Consider the following 23191-nt stretch of genomic DNA (forward strand, 5'->3'; position numbering starts at 1 on the left):
TCTCCTCTCTCTGGTTGGCTGAAAACTCTCAGTGTGCCTCCCAACAGGACTGGTTCCTCTGTAGCCTCTCGCTCTCAGAGTCAGGGCCAGTGTTTCCACTTTCGGGGGTTTGTCCCGGAAATTGGGATTTTTCAGGGCTGGAGCTGAAATGTGCAAAAGTCCCCGAATCTCCACAGAATAGAGCCAGACATGGAAATCACATGGAAAGCACTCAAAAAACCTGATTTCCGTGTGAAAGTCATGAAATTGGCAACAGGGATTAGGTCTGCTCTGTCTACTGTTAGCTCAGGGGTCAGTTGTACCTCCACAGCACCAAGCTATGCCCCTCAATTTGTAGCTCATTTTACGTTCTCTCTTTGTGAGCAGAAGGTTGTCTTCCTGTTAGAGATTTTCTATTACTGAGTCTACTATAGTTACAGCACTTCAGGGTTTTTTCTTCTTTTGTTTTACGCACAGGAGATGGATAGTATATAGAGCATGTTGTTTACACATCACATGGAGGAACAGATAGACACCTACAACTCAGTGCTAATGTGGAAAACAGCATCCATTTGGAGCCATTTCAGGCCTCATCCATCTTGTCTGTTGCAGAACACAGCCCCCATTAACCTGATTGTTACTGTTTTCAGGCATATATCAGACCGTTGTTAGTGTCCTTTGTTAAGGAGCCATTTACAGATGCCATCAAATTATTTAGCAGACCGATGACCTGAATATGTTAGGAATGAGTAATCTTGCTACTTGTAAACAGAACTAACTTCAGTTGCCAATGAAAATTATGAATACAGCTTTAAATGTCAAATGCAGTTATGACCTGTTTAGTGTTTCTTTTGGTAGGGGTTATTCCTTTTTTTCAGTTTCCTTGCACAGCGATCTTGATAACAGCTCAGTCACCAAGAAGAACAGCAAAGTACTGTATTAATAGTCATCAGATGTATTGTAACCAATAACAATGTGTCATACAGAAGTCAAAACCCACCCCTTCCAACACAAGAGTTAAATTAAAGCACACTGCGGAGAAGAGAGAAAGATCTTGTGTGCTGCTCGTCTGTAGAGAAGGCAACTCAAGCCTTCCTTCAGTAATTCCCATCACCATCCAGGTAGCTCTCCCCATAAGCTGCTTGAGCAGAAGACTGAAGAGACCGGGAGACTTTCCTGTATGTAGGGTCTTGGCAGCAATATGGAGACCCTTGAACAGGTTCATTTCCCTCCATTCCATATTACCCCTTTGGGGTATATTATGGTCTTCCCTTCTATAAGCTTGTCTCCTTCCACCATGTAGCCTTCCCAGTTCTGAATCAAATCTACATCAATAGAAGGGCACTTAAATACATCCAGGCTGGCATTAGCTTATCCCTTACCACACACCTCATATAACCACGTGCAGTGCTCTCTTGAGAACTATACATACACTACTCCCCATATTTGGCTGTCTTACTTGCCTGCAGGTTTAGCACTGATAATAGATGCTACAGAATAGCTTGCCCACCTGCCAGTGCATCTTTGCAGTGAAACCCAATAGCTTACACAATAAAGCATCTTCAGTCATGCAGTTGGAAAGAAGTCACCTGTATGCTATTGCCCTGGTGCAGCCAGTCCAGGCTCTTCTCCCTTTTCGTGGGCTGCTTTCAGATAAGGTAACTGCTCCAAGATAATACCAGGGCAGGCAGGATCCCAACAAGGCATGAGCCACACAATAAGTTAAAAGCAAACATTTTCTTTGACCATTCTAGTAGAGAGATTCCTCTCTGGTCAGAGAGTCTCTGTTGCTGGAGTGCAGTGTGCCCTCTCTGCCACTCCACTCAGTCACTGTTAGCAAGCAGACAGAGGGGGTTTGCATCCAGTCCTTCCAACCGACGGCCTCGCTTATCCACACACCAGCACTGGCCTCTCTTCTGCCCTTTAGATGCCAGACACTGTAGAGAGGAAGGACATTAATATGGGGCAGGTAAGAACATCAGTCAATAGTATACCCTCAGTAGCAGAGTTTTCCTTACTTAATCATAGACTAGTGGATATTATCTTCTTTCATATTAACCAATATATGCTTGCTTAACAGCCGTTCCCATTAAATATACCTTTGAAATGGAAGGGTAAAATATGCCTTCCCTTTTAATTGTGGAGTGGGTGCCTTTGTTTAAAACAAAATCTGCACTCCATTGCTTGCTTTGGACAGGGCCACCTCCAGGTCTCACACTGTGGTAGGGCACATTCAGACATTCATAATTTGCTGAGTCTACAAAGAAAGAACATCCACAGTATTCTGCAAAGGATGTATCCCTAAGAATCCACAACCAACATTTGTTGTCCAAAGTGGCTGTGGATAGCCCTGCTTTGCTAGTTCTGTACGCTTAACACAAGACTACTACTCTATTTTCAGCATTTTCTCTCTAAAAAGAAGTCCTTCCCTGGACTCACTGGCCAGCCCCTGTAAAACCTGTTGGCTTCCCCTTTCAGCAAGACAATTGCCAGATCTGATTTTCCCACACAACTAGGTGCTTGTATTTTTCCACTCTTGCCCTTCAGCACCTATACATTAGTAGATTTAGATATATGCTACAGCATCAAAACCAGCATCTATCTCGCCCTTTTACTAGGTGTTCTTGCAAGCAGCCAATGTTGGATGTTCATTCAGTCCATGCAAAAAACTTTACCAGCAGCCAGGGGTCATTAATTCCAAGGCATTAAAACAGAGATGGACAACTTTTTACTTTTTGGATGTTATTGGGCTGCAGTTCCTATCATCAACTCATTTTCTGTGATGCATATCATTCATGGAATTTGTAGTTCAGCATCATCTGGAGGGCCCCAAGTTGCCCATCCCTGCTTTTAAAAGAAAGCAGCCAGGCAGATAATGAATAAGGAACAGGCCTTCTACAGCATTACTGCTGTACCTAGGATTGGGTTAGCAGCCATGTTGGTGCTGTGATCTTATATCTCACTTAAAGAATGTTATATAAAGGTTTGTATAGAGTTTTTCACATATTTTACATTTTAAAACATGGCTATTTTAACTTTTGAAACTGTTTTTTAAATTTTATATTTATATATTTTAAAGCTTTTGTATTGTTTTTAAATTGTATTGTTTTAAATTTGCTATTCACCGCCTTGAGTCCCTGTAGTGGAAGAATAAATGAATAAAACAATAAGAATAATATATTTCCATACTCACTCTTACACTGCAGCTGATATCACAGATCCAAAACACACTGCCGAAATAATCCAGTTTGAAACTGTTTTAACTGCCCTGGCTCAATGCTAGGGAATTCTGGGAACTGTAGTTTTGTGCAACATTTAGGCTTCTCCATCAGAGACCTCTGGTGCCACAATAAACTACATTTGCCAGGATTCTCTAGCACTGAGCCAGGGCAGTTAAAGCGGTCTCAAACTGGATTTTTTTTTCTGCCGTATGTTTTGGGCCACAGTTGAAAAATCTTCACCTTACCAGCCCAAGGCTGGTTTGTGTTTTCATGGTGGAAGCCAAAGAGCAATTCCCATTTCCCCTCTGAACAACATTGCTGTCTGTACCTGTTTCAGCCTGTAGAAACCTTTGGTGTCACAGTTGGGGATAAAGATATCTTGACCATCCAGGTAGAGTGGAGCCTTCAGCTCCTGCATGATGGCTGCCAAATGCATCCGGCAAGGAGCCTGCTCAACCGAGGCAAGACAGAAGTTAAAGTTAGCGACTGGCATCAACACTTGTGGAACATATGGAGAAGGGGGATGGAAGCAAAGAGTCCTTCAAGACATGTATTCAATTTGATAATTGAATGTGATAATATTGGCCCTTCATTTTTGTAGGGGATCTGTTCCACCCCGCCCCTCCTGTGAAAATGGAGACTCGCCTATATTAAAGCCCCATAGGCTTGGATGGGGCGCATGCCCGCAAACACGTGTGGGGCATGTGCCGCAGGGGTGCGCCCCATTGAAAATAACGGAGGTCACCCCTCCGTGAATATTGAAGACCCCGGACCTGAGGTCCGCGAGAAAGGAGGGGCAACTATTTCACAATGTGGAAGTCTGGGCCCACTTGTAGAATGAATATCCCTGTCAGAGGCACTATATGAAATGAAAACTAGCATGGAGAGGTGCTCAGGTTCACACCATCTTTGACATGCTGGCTTTCTAGAGGGTGGGTTTGTGTGTTTTAAACCACATGTTACTAGTTATATGATTCCTTCCCTGCTTTCTGAAGATGTGTGATCCCAGAAAGATTATACCACATACATTTCTGATAGGTTGTAGGAGTTTAAGTAAGCTACGCAGGAAAGAAGGAAGAAAACAAAGCGAACAGATGAGAGCAACAACATGTGGCAGTTTCCTAGTTCTTTGAGCTCCAGTATCGTTACGCAGGAAAGGCTGTGAAAAGTTACTTTTGGACTACAACTCCCAGAATTCCCCAGCCAGTATTGGCTGGTTCTGGAAGCTATTATCCAAAAAAATCAATTTCTCCAATCAGGATGGGCTGTTGGTATCTGTTGGGGTTTGGTTCCAGGGCCCCCTATGAATACCAGAATCCACGGATGCTGAAGTCCCATTATATACTATGGGGCAGTAAAATGGTGTCCCTTATATAAAATGGCAAAATCAAAGTTTGTTTTGGGGAATTTTTTGGAATATTTTCAAACCATAGATCGTTGAATCTATGGATGCAGAATCTGTGAATACATAGGGCCGACTGTATGCCAGTAAGCCATTGGCTGAAAAAAAAAAAGCAGATACAGCCAAGCAGAAGACTCTCATTCCACATACCGTATCAAGATCCTCTTTGGCATCACTGTTTAAGGAGAGCTGCTCCATCTGGGCTTTGCCAACCGGGGCCTCTTGTAGTGGATCCTGGCTCTGCAAAGGGAGCGGCTGTGGAGTGAAGTGATCTGCTCCATGATTCTCACCTGGAAGGAGAGCACACAGATTTCAGCACTTGAGACACCTTCTAAAAAGGCAAGGAAAGGAGGTCAAAGGCCACTTCCATGACAGCAGCTCCCCAACTCACTGCTGTGAACTAAAGGAGTATTAAAAATTAAGCCAACATCCTGGATACATCTTACGCCTGATGTTATCCATCAAGTTTCCCATTCTCTTTGGCATGAGAGACACTGTGGGAAATCCATTTACCATGTGGTTCTCTTGTCCAGCACCTTGCTGCCACCTCCCAACATTTGCTACCTAAGACATGCATCTCACTTTACTTAATGGAAGGGCCAGGTCTGTTGAGAGAATTTGCAGCTACAGCTTCTTGGGGAATGAAAAAGGAATGCACATACACGGGAATGCAGAAATTGTCAATATAAATTGGCCACATCTAGAATCAGCGTGGTGTAGTGGTTTAAGCTTTGGACTATGACAGTGGAGAGCAGGATTCGAATCCTGGCTTGGATATGAAACCCACTGGGGGACCTTAGGCAAGTCACACTCTCTCAGCCTCAGGGGAAGGCAATGGCAAACCTCCTCTGAACAAATCTTATCCAGAAAAAAAAAACATGACAAGTTTGCCTTAGGGTTGCCATAAACTGGAAACAACTTGAAGGCACAAAGAAGCAGCAGCAACAGGCTGCTAGCACTTCCTTCTCTCACCCCTAGAGGGAGCATGGACATTTTGTGATTCCTTGATGTATCACTGATGGCTGGCAGGTGCACAGACACCCCAGAGGCATTGCCACCTAACCAGAAAGCACATCTTTGTCTCCAACTCTTGCGTCCCAGCAAAGGGGAGAGGACCGGACTGGATGCTAGTAAGAATTTTGACTAATGACAGCTGCACTAAAAAGGGAAAAGATCTCCCAATCCTGCCACAGTGAACCCTCCACCTTTGCTGGGGTTAGGGACACAGCTTCCTGGTGAAAGTGGAGTAATCACAAAAAAACACTATTTTTTTACCTGAGAGAATACCTCTCTAGGAATCTCTAGGTCCTCCAGGGAATTCTGTGGTCAAGATCGGCCAGAAGTTGACCATGAAATTGCACTGGAGGACCTACAAATGCCTAGAAAAGTGTTCTCTCTAGGAATATCTAGATCCTCCAGCATGATCTTTGGCAGAAGCTGATGACAGAGTCACACTGGAAGACTTAGAGATTTCTAGAGAGAACATATGAAGCAAATCTGTAAATAATCAAATGTGAAAAAATCAAAGCCACAAATGTGAAGGGCTGACTGTAATTTCGATAGAGGAAGCACACAGGTCATACTTGATCCATGATCCTCAGGTCGTACTTGATCCATGGTGACCATATAGATGAGACTCCAAGACTCCCTGTCCTCTGCTGCTCTGCTCAGTTCCTGCAAATTCATACCTGTGCCTTTTATAGAGTTCATCCATCTAGCATGCAGCCTTCCTCTCTTTCTGCTTCCCTCCACCTTCCCTAGCATTATTGTTTTCTCCACTGAGTCATGTCTTCTCATGATGTGTCCAAAGTATGCCAGTCAGTTTTGTCATCCTGGCTTCCAGGGAGATTTCTGGCTTGATCTGCTCTAGGACCCATTTGCTTGTCTTTTTTGGCTGTCCAGGGTATCCTCAGCATCACATCTCAAATGAATGGGTTTTCTTTTTATCTTCTTTCTTAACTATCCAACTCTCACATCCATACATGGTAACAGGGAGTGCAAAGGCTTGAATGATCCTAACTTTTGTGCTAAGTTGTATATCTTTACATTTTAGGATCTTTTCTAGTTCTTTCATAGCTGCCCTTTCTTAGTCTTCTTATGATTTCTTAACTCCAGTCCCCACTCTGATCAATATTTGATCCAAGATATGAGCACTCTTTTACTATTTCTATTTCCTCATTGTCTAAAGTGAATTTGTGTAAATTCTCTGCGGTCATTCTCTTTGTTTTCTTTATGTTCATTATTAAGCCTGCCTTTGCACTTTCTTCCTTGATCTTCCTTAGTAGTTGCTGTAGGTGATGTTTTCTGTTAGTGGTATTGTGTCATCAGCATACCTTAGATTGCTGATATTCCTTCCTCCTATTTTTACTCCTCCTCCTTGAGTGTCCAAGCCTGCTTTTGGTATAATATGTTCTGCATACAAGTTGAACAGGTAGGGTGAAAGGAGGCAGCCTTGTCTGACCCCTTTGCCAACTGGGAACCATTCTGATTCTCCATATTCTGTTCTGACAGTGGCCTCTTGTCTTGAGTACAGATGTCTCATTAGGACTATCAAATGTGTTGGCACTCCCATGTCTTTAAGGGCATTCCATAGCCTTTCATCATCTATGCAATCAAAGGCTTTGCTATAGATTATAAAGTACATGCTGATTTTCTTTTGGAATTGCTTGGTGCACTCCATTAGCCACTGTAGTTTTCCCCATACTCAAATACTATTGTGTTTGCAGAACTGGAATAGTGGGAAGTGACAAACTGCACCGACGCTGCACAAAGATTATTTGCACGCCTATGGTTGCTTGCATTCAGACAGACGGAGATAAGTGTGTCCAAACCAGGGCGACTAAAATGGTGAAGGTTCTGGAAACCATGCTCTATGAGGAATGACTTAGGGAGCTGGGGATGTTTAGCCTGGAGAAGAGAAAGTTAAGAGGTGATATGATAGTCCTATTTAAATATTTGAAGGGATGTCACATTGAGGAGGAAGCAAGCTTGTTTTCTGCTGCTCCAGAGAACTGGACCCAGAACAATGGATGCAAGCTACAGGAAAAGAGATTCCAGCTCAACATTAGGAGGAACTTCCTGACAGTAAGGGCTGTTCAACAGTGGAACACACTCCTTTCTCGGAGTGTAGTGGAGTCTCCCTCCTTGCAGGTCTTTAAACAGAGGCTCAATGGCCATCTGTCGGGTATGCTTTGATTGGGAGCCAGTAAGTCATTTTTGACTTATGGTGATCCTGAGGCAAACCTATCACAGGGTCTTCTAGGCAAGATCTGTTCACAGGGGGTTGCCCTTCCTTTCCTCTGAGGGTGAGAGTATGTGACTTACCAAAGGTTACCCAGTGGGTTTCCATGGCCAAGTGACAATTTGACCTCTGGACTCCAGAGTCATAGTCTTAAACCATTACATCATGATACATTTCATTGCAAAACATTACACCATGTTAGTTTTGTAAAAGTATACTGTTCTTGTCCTCAATGAGCAGTCAAGTGGCTACTAACAGTTTCAAATGGTACCCTTTATATTAAAGGATTTGCATGGCATTCCTTCTACACAGCACTCAAGCTGCTCTAATTAAATATGGCTCATTCCATAAAGCCACACTTTAAATCAGGAGTGCAGAAACTTCCTATGCCTTCATTGTTGGGATGCCAGTGACTAACAAGTTGGAAGACTACTGACTTGTTTCTTTGAAGATCCAGTATAAGGTTGGTGAAGTTCATTGGTGAATCAGGATTGATAGGGTCAGAAATAAGGACACAGGCAGAAATCCTGAAGTCCTCCCTCCAGATGTTGAAGTGCAAGTCCCAGCAGCCCTCCTCAATATAACCAGTGGTGAGGAATGCTGGGAGATGCAGACCAACAACATCTGAATGGGCACAGAATCCCCACCTCTGCTGTAAAATGATCAAATTAAGTACTGTATACGCTACCTTGAGAACCAGCATGATGTAATAGTCTGAGTGCTGGGCTAGGATTCAGATCCCTACTTTGCCACGGAAACCCACCGGGGTGAGCTTCCGCAAGGCACATTCTCTCAGCCTCAGAGAAAGGCCATGGAAAACCTCCATTAAATAAAACACGGTGACAGGATTGCCATTAGTCAGAGTCAACATGTAGACACATAATGATGAACAAGTCTATAGCAACCCATGCTGTTTTTTTAAAGAAGGAGAGATGTTGCTGCTTGTCCAGAAAAAACACACCCATGCATATGTGTGTAACTATATAGGTACATAAAAACCAGATATACTGTACTTCACTATTCTCTCTTTCAGTGGGGTGCTGTGGAAAGGAATTGCATCCAGTAGCCTGAGTTCTTTGGACCAGAGGTCTTCAGGTGGGCCAAGATCACAGCCAGAATCCTTGGCCATTGGTTAGGATGGAAGTCCAACAAAATATCTGGCTGAGAACCACAGACATCGAAAAAGGATCAGATAAAAATATACGTTTAAAAATACAGAATGGGAAGCAAATCATGGACATTTCTCAGTGGGTTTTTTTTAACGATGAACCACTTCTAGCCAAAAGGCTGTTTCAAGCCTTTTAAAGTCACTGTAACATAAAGTTCCCATTTAAAACAAAACAAAAGCTATCTAATCTTTCCTTACAGTTCCATAATCTTGCCACTTCTTCGATCCGATGGTGGCGTATGCTCCAGTTCTGCTTCTGGGAGCCTCACCCAGTTTGTGGTGAGTTGGACTCATTTCTCCCACTATAATTATCCAGTTATGATTGCCCTCAGGGGGGAATTCAAGGTCTGTCAACAAATTAATGTCTGCCCACCACCACCTTGGCATCAAGGATGGGCTAGGAATTTTGGGGTTTCCCACTTTCTATTTGAGACCGAAGGGAGAGGCTCAAAGGCCAGGTTTCATTAGAAAACTGCTCCCCATTTCTGCTCTTCAGAACACCCAGGCGAAACACATAACTCCTAGATGAGTCCCATCCCTATAAATTTCAACCTTATGCTCAAAATAAGACTTAAAACACTGTTAGCTCTGTTGCTTCAGCTGGCAGCCATTCCAGCAGACTGTAACAGAGAGATAGAGAGAGAGAAGACATGAGATGCAGGACTATCCTGCAACTTGCTCCCTGGCAATACTTCTCTCTCAGTCTCAAAGAAAGGCAACAGCAACCCCCTCTTAAACAAATCTTGTCAAGAAAGCCCCTGTGATAAGGTCACCATCAATTGGGAAGAACTTGAAGGCACACAACAGCAGCACCTCCTCTTTTTAGAGTGCAAGCTTTTTAATTAGCTGCACACAAGCCATTCTGAATGGCTAAGCTGCTTGATAAAAATACTAACAAGAAGGAGGGTAGCAAAAACCAAATAGAAATGGTCCTTAGTGAAGCAATCACAAATCCAAAGCCAGACTGGGACCCCTGTTGAAAGCCCATGCATAGCACCTTAGAGACTGCCAAATGCACCTTGGAGTACTCAAGACCTTTCTTTTGGCTCAAGTGTAGATATGGGCTGAGTCAAGTTTTCTCCCATGAACTTACTCTCTTCCATACAACCCCGCAAGAGGGCACTAGAATTCGCTTTCTTCCAGCTGTCTACTGGGAAAGTAGTGCCAGTGTCTTCTGATCGGTCCAGGCTACACATAAGAACCCTTGGCAAAGCCTCAGACCACTCTTGGCTGCTGAAGCTGAAGGAGAAGCAAGAAGGTTGGACAACTCTTCAAAGCGTTCTTAGTGGACAAAGCACGGATACGTTCCCATGACAAGTTCCCTGGGTCTGATCTGCATTGCAAAAATAATGCATAGTTTTTTTGTGGGTTTTTCGGGCTATGTGGCCATGTTCTAGAAGATTTTCTTCCTGATGTTTCGCCAGCATCTGTGGCTGTCATCTTCAGAGACTGCTTGCCTGGGAAAAAGTGCGTCTATATATTCAGTGTGAGCCTGGGAATGCAGTAGTGATTTGCATGTGTATTGTTCTGTGCTGATGACAGGCCTCAGGCTGGGAGGCTAATGCAAAAGAGGATTCATGTCTGCTAAATGGTGATTATTATCTGCTGGGAAAACCCCCGACTCTGAGTGGTTTCCCATTTGCATTTGTTGAGTCCTTATTTTGTTTTTATTTTGTAGATGGCTCTGTTCATCCCCAGTTTACTCCACAACAACCACCCGCTTAGGTAGGTCAGGCTAGGTACGAGGGATGTGTCTACGTGAATTTCACAGGGGCTTGAACATGGATCACCAACTGTCTGACACGCTAACCCAGGGTTCCCAACCCATGGTCCCTAGGAAGTCCATTGATGGGCTTTAGGGGGGTCTCTGAACCAGGCACACACACAAAAAGTTTTGTCCCTTTTTATTACTAAGAAAGGTGTCCCTATGGGAAGGGGGGAGACTTTAAAAAAACATTATTAAGTTATTGTATAACTCCAAACTAGTACAGAGTGACATAGGATGCTACTATACGTGGCCAGGTAATGTGAAGTTTTCATCAGGCTCTCAAAGAATTTGTGACACACAGAGACCTTGCAAAAGTTTAAGAAGCACTGCTCTAATCACTGGTCCAAACTGTCTTTCAATGTGGGTACTTGGTGTTTTGTTTTTAATTGTCAAGCAGGGAGTTCACTTTGGAAAATTATCAATGCAAGTGGTTTTCTCACCACAGTCTCTCAACAAAGGGGAGGATCTGGCAGGGCTTTCCACCTCTGGATTTGATTAGGAGAAGAGATGAAGAATTTGCAGACACTCTGACTATGGTTTCATGTAAACCTTTATTCTCCCCTGCAGCCACAGGTGGATTTTCCTCTCTCCTCCAGATTAGCCACCTGCAAGACAAGGTGAAAACAAGCAGGCTTCCAGATGTTGTTAGACTGAAACTCCCAGCGACCCCAGACAGCATAACTAAGAATAAGGAATGCTGGAAGCTGTAGTCCAACACCTCCTCCTACAATAGGTGGTCTTTTTAGTTCTTTAAACCAGGCAGTGGTTTAAACTAGGCATGTTTCTTGCAAAGATATACAAACTGTGTGTTAAAGTAGTTCATAATCTGTGCCAGTTCTGCAGTTTGCATAAATTAATCTATATGATCACATATACTTTTGCTAGTCATTAAGGCTAGCAAAGATTTGAGACTAGAGCCCTGGCCTCTTTCCTATGCTAGCCATTTACTCCAGCCTCTTTTGATGGGAGCATGATAGCAGTTTGCTCATTAGGGAAGTCTGGAGAACTGTAATGACGCTGGTGCCCTGTGGTTCCAAGTCCAGTGTTTCCCCTGCTATCCTTTCACAGGAGTTTATCACACAGGAGGGAAGCACATACATCCCATGAATAAATGAGGATTAAATCCTATGAATATCCCGCAAAAGCGGGATTGTTTTCATACGGCATCACACTACATCACCATTATCCCAGCATTAACCTGTGAATAAAGCAGCCAAATCACACTGCTTTTTATTTTCGGGAAAATCCTGAAAATAAAAAGTGGTATGATTTGGCCACTTTATTCACAGGTTAATGCTGGGATAATGGTGAATTCGTGTGATGTCGTCTGAAAACAATCCCGCTCTTGTGGGATATTCACAGATTTAATACCCACTTATTCATGGGGTGCCGACGCTCCCCTCCCGTGTGATAAACTCCTTAGACAGGTAAACTGCAGACTGTCTAATGTTCAAGACAAAGAGCCTGCCATTCCTATGAGGACTGGCAAAGTGCTGTTGACTCACATGACATGGATGACCACAGTAGAAGTTAGCTAATGACATGGTTGGAGAAGCCCCATCTCATATTGCTTGCCCTGCATTTCTTGGAGGTACATCTAATTGAGATGTACTGCATGGTGCAGTACTTGGGACTAGAGCTCTGGAAAAGATGAGGGTTTGAATTCCTGCTCAGCCATGGAAACCCAGTAGGTAACTTTGGGCAAGTCACCCTCTCGCTGGCTACTACCACAATGCAGAATTAATGCATTTTGACACCGCTTTAACAGTCATGGTTCCAGCCTATGGAATCTTGTTGTGGCACCAGAGCTCTCTGACAGAGAAGGCCAAATATTTCACAAAACTACAAACCCCAGAATTCCATAGCATTGAGTGATGATGGTTAAAGCAGTGTCAAACTGTATTAATTCTTCAGTGTAGATGCAGGCTCAGACTCAGAGGAAAGCAAAGGCAAACGCTCTCTTATCTTGCGAAGAAGATAAGTCACCATAAACTGCAATGACCTGAAGGGATACATTATCAAATATCAATAGAGTTCTCCCCAAAAGTTTAGATTCTGCAGATCAGCAAATGGTGTATATATACATGTATGTGGAATTTAGCCCTCCCTCAACACCAGGTTGTAAGCTACATTTCAAAGGAAGGAACTAGCAAAAACACCTCTTGAATATTCCTTGCCTAAGAAAACCCTATGAAAAATTAATATGGTCACTATAAGTCAATCGTCGACTTGGAGACACACACATATTTAAATCCTGCCCAGTAGGCTTTTACTGTATTTGTTGAATTACTTTTTAAAGTTTAAAATACAGTTGGCTCTTCATATCCATGAAGAAGACTAGGACTTGGTAGGGCAGCTATGAAGGAAATAGACAAGATCCTGAAGTGTAAAGATGTATTATTAAAGACTAAATTTGGGGTGGCCCATACCATTGTATTTCCCATTTCTGTTTATGGTTCCAAAAGCTGTAGAGTGAAGAAAGCAAAAAGTGCTGAAGAAGAGTACTATGGATAACCTGGACTGCTAAAAAGACAAATAAATGGGTCCTAGAGCAAATCAAACCTGAACTCTCCCTAGAAGCAAAGATGACTAAACTGAGACAGTTGTACTTTGGCTACATCATTAGAAGACATGACTCACCAGAAAATACAATTATACTTAGCAAAATAGAAGGCAGCAGGAAAAGAGAAAGACTGCATTCCAGATGGATAGACTCAGATCAAAGAAGCCTTGGATGCCCTGAGCTTGCAAACCCCGAACAGGGCTATTGAGGATAGGGTGACTTGGAGGTCTATCGTTCATGGGGTCACCATAAGGTGAAATCAGTTTGACAGCAGTTAGCAACATCAGAGTAATAGTCAATCCACAAACCAAAGGTACAGCAAGTCATTTGGAGAAGAAAACCAACAGAAGAACTTGCTTTGTTTCATGCACACAATTATTTAAAATATTATGTACAAAATTACCTTCAGGCTAAGTTTATAAGATGTATAGGAAACAAAACGAATTTCATGTTTAGACTTCCCAGATTTCATCAAGTATATGCAAATATTCCAAAATAAATAAATAAATCCCAAATACTTCTGGTCCCAAGGAGGCTCAACCTTAGAAGTGATCAAATAGGTCTTCTCTAGACCTTGGGCAAGTCACACTCTTTCAGCCTCAGAAGATGACAGCGGCAAACCCCCTCTGAAGAAACTTGCCAAGAAAACCCCACGATAGGTTCTCCTTAGGGTAGCCATAAGTTGGAAATAACTTGGAGGCACGCAACAACAACAAAGTTGGAACCAGCCAACATAATGTCAGCCTGGGTGCCATGGCATTCTACTCTACAAGGCTGTACAACAAAATTCCTCCAGAATCCCTTACTGAGGCATATATGAGCAACAAAACTGAGAGAAAAGGAGAGAGCAGATAAGTTTCTTTCATGAGATACCCCCAGCATTTTTAAAAAAGCATAGATTTTTAAGTTCAGTCCTGAAAACAGAAATCATTAGTAGTTGATGATAAAACAAACTATAAATGTTTCAGAAGAAGGTAGTTCAATATCTTTTATTTACCTATGCTTTCTTACTTACTTAGTTTAGTTGTTTCATTTCACATGTGCATGTTGTTAGGCTGGGAGGTGGGAAGTTTATTGTAATATGTTGAATTGCTCTTCTTTTCTATGGTGCAATGCCTATTCTTTCCATGTTATATCTGCCTCTGATACCACTTTTTTTTTTTTTTGTTAAAGAAGTAATGCCAAGGACGATATCTATTTTGTTAACTGAGGCATTCTGTGTTAATGTTAACTGGTTTTTGGAAAAATAATTTGAGAAGCAGAGTGTAAATAATTTTTAACAAGTAAGCAAGCAACATGGACCACCCATTATGCACAGATTTGTGGTGGAGCAACTATTCTGCCCATGGCCTTCCCATGAAACCCAGCTACAACCACTGGCTGGAAATTCGTGGAACGACAGAATGGGAAGTTCCTCAGGCCTCTAGCTCTGCAAAACTGTTATGTATTCCACTCAATCCTGAGTTTTTTCCAAATGTACAGTAGGTCCTCAGATATTGTTGGATGTCAGCTCTCATCAACCTTAGACAGCAGGACCAATAGTCAAGGACTCTGGGAACTGTAGTCCAACATCATCTGGAAACCTATTTTTGAAAACCACTGGATGGCTCACAAAAGGAAGCAGCACCTTTCAGGATCTGATTTATAAATGTGCAGCAAGAACATGATAACCTTCAATCCAGTGGCTCCCAAACTTTGATCCTCCAGATGTTTTGGAGCTCAACTCCCAGAAGCCCTAGCCAGCTCGGCCAACAGCCAGAAATCCCAGGATCTGAAGTCCAAAATATCTGGAGGACCAAAATTTGGGGACGACGGTTCTAATCTACAACAAGCAAAAGGCTCACCTAGAAAGGGCACAGGGGAGAGCAGCAGCAGGAACAACCTGAAAGTTAAGACTTTGCCTAATATGCTACAATGGTCTCAGAAAAGGATAATGAACGGAAAACTACAAAAAACATTTTGATTTTATTTTTTTAAAAGCTCCAATTCCAGGAAATATAAATCAGTATAAAAACGTATAAAAGGAGGGGCGTGTGCCTTCAAGTTGCCTGTCAATTTACAACAACCCATTAATTTCATAGAGTTTTCACAAGTCAGGAATATTCAGAGGTGGTTTTGCCAGTTCCTTCCTCTAAAATATAGCCACACACATGTAAAAGAAGGATGTCTTTGAAAGCACGCATCAGGTCATCCTGCCTGATGTGTACCTTCCAAGCTCTTAGGCATGTAGTTATCCAGCACTGGTCAGCCCCTGTCCACTTCCTCACCCTCATGAACTATGATATCTACTTCCCTTAACTCTTTCAAAAAGGGATCCATCCACAGGCAAAAGTGTGCGTGTGGATATATACGGTATGTGCAAATTCCCCACATCTGGGATAAAGTCCTCAGATTGCTCAGAGCAGTTATTAATAGTAGGAGCTGAGCCTTCTGCCCTTCCTCTGGTTAACTGAATTGTCCTATCCCACCTTTAAGCTCCACCGGATTTGCTCATCTATAGTACCAGTGACTGGTTCTGGTGTAGCTATATACTGGCCCAAATTAATTTGTGTAGAAAGTAAAAGGAGGCCTAAACCAGCATCACAGAAAAGATTCCAGGGAAGGAAATATCAGCAATTTCTCTCTCTCTCTTTCTTTTTAAACCATTGCCCTAATAGTTTGTGTATATCTATCCTTTAAAAATAAGTTATTGTATATACTCATATATAAATCTAGAAATTTTAGTTTAAAAATGGACCCAAAAAACCTGAGTTGACCTATCAATGTAAGTTAAGTATCATACTAGTTTAACTCTTAAATAAAAAAGGAACCATCCCCTGGTGAAAGGCAAGAGTGTAATCTGTCCTGGAACCACTGACATCCCATACTCTCTCATCCCTTCACCCTTTAGTCTGAGCAGTTATGCCTGCCAGAATTTTCTAAGTTCTTTGCATCCTTTCCTTTGCTTCATCCTTTAGATCCTTTGTTACATGTCCTTAGGTTTTATTCTCAACCTATCCATGGGTCATATCAAAATCCATAATTTTGGCTTCAAAACCAACCCTCATATGAGGTCACCTTATAGTCAAGTATACATGGTAATGCAAATTCTCTTATTGCCTCAACTTTGTTTATGAGCATTTGCACACATGGGAGTTAGCCAGCACCTCACTCTCCATCCACCACCTGGCATTATGTGGTTCACTTTTGACTCTCTTAAGAGCAAGCAATGTAAATTGCAAATAACCAGTTTGCAGGCTTCTGTTGTGGTGAATGTTTAAGCCGCAAACAAAGCAATTTTAAAGGCTCTATTCCTAGACAGAGTTTGGGCACAGTACCAGAGATACAGACATTTTTCTTTGGGTTGCCACCGAACAGTTCTAGACAGAGCTCACAAGCAACAATGGTCTTAAATCGCAGCACCATTTCTGATCATAAATCTAGGTCAGTAAAAGAAGGGACAAGGCCAACACTGCTGCAAGTTCCAAACTTTTGCTAGCATTAATGATACACAATTCAAGCCCAAGTTCTCCCTTCCCAAGATGTCTCTGTCCACCGCAGAAACTAGTAGATACTTGCATTCAGCAAAGCAAAAGCCACAAAGAACTCATAGGAGCCCTCCCATGGCTGGCTGGCTGGCTGCAATCCCCTTAGGGCATAGGTGTCTCATGGGGAAGGGCTGGAGCCCTACCAAGATCTGGACATCTGTATGTATGAGTGTGTGTAAATGGAAATGGAAAAGCCAAGCAGAAGTTAAATTCTTATATAATAAGGGTGTGGGATCTTGTAGAGTTGCCCTCCCTCATGGAAGTTGAGGCTTTGGGCAGCAGGCACCATCTTTGAGCCCTTTCACACTACACAGCTGTAGTACTATGATTCCACTTCAATTGCCACAACTGCATCCTAGAGAATCCTGGGAGGTTTGGAGTTTGGTCAGAGGCATCGAAGGAGCTCTCAAGCCCTTCCTCTAAACTCCACAGGATTTAACCATGGTAGTTAAAGTGGAATCATAGCACTATAACACCCTAATGCCAAAGGACTCTTTCTCTACAACATGTTGACATCTTGTTCTCTGGAAGAGAGGAACTGTTCTCATCCTGAAATGAACATGCAATACCTCACCTGCACACAAGAGATGGCTACAGGTTGAGTCTCCCTTATCTGGAATTCAGAAATTGGAAATATTCCAACAACCCAAACATTTTTCATGGGTGGTTGAGATAGTGACACTTTGGCTTTCTGATGGTTCAGCGTATACTAACTTTCTTTCATGCACAAAATTATTTAAAACATTGTCTAAAATTACCTTCAGGTGATGTGTAGTAAGGTCCATATGAATGCTGTGTTTAGACTTGGGTCCCATCTCCAAGATATCTCATTATGTACATATATGCAAATATATGCATTCCAAAATCTAGAAAAAAACTTCAAAATCCAAAACACTTTGGGTCTCAAGGATTTTGGATAAGGGAGATTCAACTTGTACTACATGTACTACTTGTACTACAAGGGAGATTCAATTTGTACTACTTGTACTAGGGACAAGAAAGAAGAGCAAACCTTTAGAAGAGGGAAGAAGCAGGGCTCAAGAAGTTTACAAAACACTTCTTAGAAAAGCCAGCAGCAACTATACACTCATTATAACATCCAAAATCCACAAAACAGTGGTACCTTTATCAGACCAATCAAAATGTACAAAATAGATACTGCATGCTTGTGCATTATGGTTGGTCCCATCAATCCACTGTTTTATTTATTTATTTACTGTATTTATATCCCACTCTTCAGCCCTAAATGCTCTCAGAGTGGCTTACAGATAGTTATTCAGACGGTTTTGTGGATTATCGTTATTGTACTTTGCTACATGGCCAACAGGATTACCCTTGGGTATGTTTACACATTTATGAGAGAGCCGTGGTGCCTTTTACCACATTATCTCCTCTCTTCTTGTTTGCTTATGGAATCCCCACTGCTTCTGTACTGAAGGAGAAGAGCCTTTAGAAAAGCAGAGAACAACCTGCTTCACTGTTTCAAGACTAAATATCTGTGTAAAGAACGAGAGCGATGGAAGCTTCTAGTCCACAGGGTGGCACGTACATCATCTCTGCAAGACCAGATGAACATCTGTGCCTTTTCAAAGCTAAAGACCACTAAGCAACCCAGAGCAAAATGATTTTTAAAGCACAGCCACAAGGCAACATCCTTCCAATCAATCAATCAATCAATCAATCAATCAGTATCATGCTTTCGAAGGCAGTAACCCCACCATCTTGAAGAGGTTGACACACATTTCCTCATTAAAATTTGATCCTGGCTAACAGAGAGCCAGCATTGACTGGCATAGTGACTAGGACACTAGAAGACCAGAGTTCAAATCCCAACTTGGCCATGGCAACCCACTGGATCATACTGTCTCAGCCCCAGAGGATAGCAAAAGCAAACCCCCTTTGAAATAACTTGCCAATAAAAACCTCTGATCAGTTTACCTTAGGGAATGACTTAGTGGCACACAACAACAACAAATCATGAGACTGGTAGTGATTTGAGCATTGGACTACGACTCTGGAGATGAGGATTTGAATCTCCACTCAGTCATGGGAACCTTCTGGGGGATCTTGGGCAAGTCACGCTCTCTCAGCACCAGTAAACCCCAAAGCCTTAGGATAGCCATAAGTCAGAAAGAACTTGAAGGCACACAACACCAGCAGATGAATTCACCACCCATCTTGAAACAACTATTTCTGTTGGAAAAGCACTTGCAGCCCTCCCAGTGGGTCTCCCCTCTGTGGCCAAAGAGGGTCTTAGCAAGGCAGGAGCAGGGTGACCAGTTGTCCTAACCTCAAAGGAGGACAATGCATTGCCAAATAAAGACATTTAAAACAAAACATAGGACAATACAAACTAAAAGCTTGAAACACTCATATAAAGATCAATTCATGCTTCTTAGTCCTGCTCCAAAGGGAAAACATTTTGGAATGAATAGAAGGCTGAAATAGAGGCCATGTCCTGCAAAAGGAGGACCTCTGGCCAAGGTAAACAAATGTCATAACCCCAAGGGAGGACAAGGCTCCACAAAATGTAGGACAGTCAAGAAAAATGTAGGACAGGACCAAAGAAAACCTACCAACACTATAGACATATAAACTAATGCTTCTTAATCATGCTCCAAAGAGAGGGCTTTTGGGGATTCTTCCTGGATAGAAGGCTGAAATGGAGGACATGTCCTGGAAAAAGGAGGATCTCTGGTCCAGGGTGACCAGATGGATTATCCCCAAAGGAAAACAAGGCACTGTAGTATAAAATGTAGAATACTTAAAAAAAATGGAGGAGATCACCAAATCAAAGCTCAAAACACTCTATTAAATTCATGCTTTTTAGTGCTGCTCTAAAGGACAGGTCTTGGAAAAGGAGGACTTCTGCTCATCCTGGGGCAGGGTAGGCAGATGTTCTAACCCCAAGGGAACGCAAAGCACCCCCAAAATGTAAGAAAGTCAAGAAAAATGTAGGGTGTGACCCAATCAAAGCTAGAAACGCTCATCTAAATATAAAGTCCTGCTTCTTAGTCATGCTCCAAAGGAAGGAATTCCTTCTGGACAGAAGGCAGGAATAAAAAATGTGTCCTGTAAAACGAGGACCTCTGCTCATCCTGGGGAAGAGGACCAGACATTCCAACCCTAAAGGAGGACAAGGCACCCTAAAATGTAGGGCATAACAAGAAAAATGGGAGATGTGACCAAATCAAAGCTAAAACCGCGCATATAAAAATCAAGGTGCAGGGCTTTAGATTTAGATGAGTGGTTTTAGCTTTGATTTGGTCCTGTCTTAGTGGTGCTCCAAAGGGAGGGCCCTTGGGGGGATTCCTCCTAGAGGGGAGGCTGCAGTGGAGGAAGATGAGATACTGCAAAAATGTAGGAAAGTCAAGACAAAAAGGGACCTACTAAAACAAATGACAGCACTTGCCCATAGGGAAACCGTACTTGCCCATAGAGGATCTTTGGGGAATACTTGCCCATAGAACAGGCCTGCACAACATATAGCCCAGGGGCCGCATGCGTTCCACCAAAGGATTTCAGGTGGCCTGTGACGATGTGGAAGACACACTTGTTCCAGCAGGCATACCCCTGACCCCTGAAGTACTCCCCCCCTCCCCTCTCAGCAGCACTGGAAGCTGGCTTGAGATTTTTTGGGTGACGATGTAATTGTGTTTTATCTTGTTGTTGATTTTAACTGTATGTGGATGTTTTTAACTATGTTGTTAAACCGCCTTGATCCTTGGAAAGGCGGTATATAAATAAAATTTTATTATTATATTATTATTAAGGGTCCTCCACTGCTCAGCTTTCTCCCAAGGAGAAGGAGGGGTGGAGGAGGACGACAGGCAAACATTTGTCCTACAAAGCTCCTCCTCTACCTGGTTTTGGTGGAGGAGGAGAAAGAGAGGCAAACATTCGCCCCTCAAGGCTCCTCCATCGCATGGCCTTCTCTTGAGGAGAAGGCCAGGTAGAAGAGGAAGAGGACGGGATTAGTATTAATTAATTGATTCTAATTAATATTATGATTAAAACTTATCTGTGGCCCTAAGAAGTTTAGGTCCTCATATGAACTGGCCTAGGCTCTGAGATCTGCAGGAGAGGCCCTTCTTTCCATCTCACCACCATCACAAACACGGTTGTTGGGGATGCAAGGGAGGGCCTTCTCGGTGGCTGCCCCTAGACTCTGGAACTCCCTGCCCAGAGATCAGAACGGCTCCCTCCATAATAATAATAATAATAATAATAATAATAATATGTTTTATTTTTATACCGCTTTTCCGTGGTGATCAAAGCGGTTCTTGATGTCCTTCGGCCGGAAGGTGAAGACCTACATGTTCACACAGGCATCTAGGGAACTGCTATATGACAGGCTGGGATGTTGGACCATTTTTTAAAAATGGATGCAATATATATATCAACAGCAGCTTCATTTATATACCACTTCATACCAGCTAAGCAGTCTCTAAGTGGTTTACAACTGTGAGCTAATTACCCCAACAAGCTGGATACTCATTTTAGCAAACTTGGAAGGATGCAGGCTGAGTTGACCCTGAGCCCCTGGCTGGGATTGAACTCACAACCTGTTTTAATGTCATAACAATCTCATTCCTTTCAAATGTACTGTTTCCTTTTTTTTTTTAATTGCACCGAAGCCGCTCTGAGTCCCAGTGGTGAGAAAAGAGTGGGGTACAAATAAATGTAATAATAATAATAATAATAATAATAATAAATGTAATAATAATAATAAAAACAATAAGGGGGTGATGAAGAGCACTGGCAAGGGGTATAGAAATGCCCTTGCTGTGGCTCAGGGTCCACTCAGGCATCCTTTTGCAGGATGCTAAAATGAGTCCCCAGCTTGCTTGTTTATTTATTTGGAGTATTTATACCTTGTATTTCAGCCCTAAAGGCTCTCAGAGCGGCTTACGATTATTATTATTATTATTATTAAATTTTTATTGAAGCAAAAAAAAAACAAAAACAATCACAAACAAGAAACATAACATAAATACTTTTCACCAGTCGTCTTCCTAAACTGTACAAATGAAAATTCTTGCTAGCTATAATCTCATAACTCCTAATCCTTTTAGATAAATATCGTCAAAAACTGAATTACACTTTTTAATTTATCAAGACCAATACTCAATATACTCCTGGATTGCTCAGAGTTATCAAATCCATATTTGGGCAGTGATCCAAAGTATTTACAGATTTAGATTATTATCTATATTCAGCCCTATACATATACCTTTTAAAATAAACATCACAACTGCAATTATTATTATTATTAATTAGATTTAATTAAATTCAATTTAACCCTACCCTCAGGCTTACAATCTATCTATCTATCTATCTATCTATCTATCTATCATCTATCTATCTATCTATCTATCCATCCATCCCTCTATCTTTGCTTGTTGGGGGCAATGTAGTGGTCCTCTCAACCTTTGGTCCTCCAGATGTTTTGGACTCCAATTCCCCAAAGTGCCAGTCAGTATGCTCATTGCTTAGGAATCCTGGCAGGGGAAGCCTCCAAAATCATCATCATCATCATCATCATCTAGAGGACCCAAGGCTGAGGACCAACTTCAGTGCACTGGGAAGCAGCATAGAAATGTGCTTGGCATTGCTCTAAAGGAGGGTGCCTGGCCAGGCTGGCTCACCTGCTGCAGCTGCTGCTGCTGCCTGGGTGGCTGCTGCTGCTCCTGCTGCTGCTGCTGCTCCTCCTGCTGCATCCTTGCAGAGCCCCTTCCCCCGGAGCAGGGCTTGCAGTGGGGCTCTCTCTCCAGGGCGAGGGGCACAGCGCAGCCCAGGGGCGCAGCCAGGAGTGTAGACACCGCATGCTTCCCCGGAGCCCCTCAGCAGCCCTAGCACAGCCCCAGCAGCAGGAGGAGGATTGCTGCTGCTGGTGCATGCCTTCTCCTGGCAGGGGGCTTTGAAGGGCTCCCCTTGGGAAGGACCCCTCTTGCCAGAGCCCCAGGAAGGAGCCGTCCAGGAACAGCAGCAGTAGCACAGGAGCAAGAAGAGCAGCCTCAGCGACCGGGGCATGATGGTGGTGGTGGAGGAGGAGGAGGCAGCCAGAGGAGGAGGAGGAGGCAGCCTGCCTTAAATGCTCCCTCCCTGCCTGCCCTCCTCTGCCCCCCAGCAGGGCCAAGAAGAGGAGGGGAGCCAGGGCAGGACACCACCCACTGCAGCAGCCCTCAGGACATGGGGCAGCACCGAGGGGGAAGCAGGCATGGAGCTCTGGTGGCACAGCAGGCTCTACATCTTGCCCTCTACATCTTGCCCCCTCCCTCCTTTGGGGTTCAGACATCTTCTAGCCACCCTGGACCACATG

The 23191-nt window shown here is 43.0% G+C and overlaps 1 protein-coding gene across 1 annotated transcript; it reads right to left on the reverse strand.

Annotated features, from left to right (window-relative positions):
• Nucleotides 1-932: 932 nt before the first annotated feature.
• On the reverse strand, nucleotides 933-22902 carry LOC149322747 (insulin-like growth factor-binding protein 6). Its single transcript, XM_089531236.1, has 4 exons — nucleotides 22518-22902; nucleotides 4753-4892; nucleotides 3529-3648; nucleotides 933-1916 (listed from the first exon to the last, which is right to left on the reverse strand). The coding sequence occupies exons 1-4, from the start codon at nucleotides 22900-22902 to the stop codon at nucleotides 1803-1805; spliced, it is 759 nt and encodes a 252-aa protein (XP_089387362.1). The 3' UTR covers nucleotides 933-1802.
• Between the last annotated feature and the right edge of the window lie 289 nt (nucleotides 22903-23191).

The sequence above is a fragment of the Sceloporus occidentalis genome, unplaced genomic scaffold, assembly GCF_023333645.1.
Source record: "Sceloporus occidentalis isolate IW3139 unplaced genomic scaffold, rSceOcc1.0.p SCAF_1, whole genome shotgun sequence".
NCBI lineage: Eukaryota > Metazoa > Chordata > Lepidosauria > Squamata > Phrynosomatidae > Sceloporus > Sceloporus occidentalis.

Bases quoted from the DNA above. Each gene is read 5' to 3' on its own strand.
- LOC149322747 (XM_089531236.1), bottom strand. From the start codon at position 22,902: ATGCCCCGGTCGCTGAGGCTGCTCTTCTTGCTCCTGTGCTACTGCTGC. The intron at 4,893-22,517 runs GTGAGCCAGCCT...CTCTCCTTCCAG, and splicing joins AGCAGCAGCAGCTGCAGCAG to GTGAGAATCATGGAGCAGAT. The intron at 1,917-3,528 runs GTACAGACAGCA...TCCTCTCTACAG, and splicing joins GTTTCTACAGGCTGAAACAG to TGTCTGGCATCTAAAGGGCA.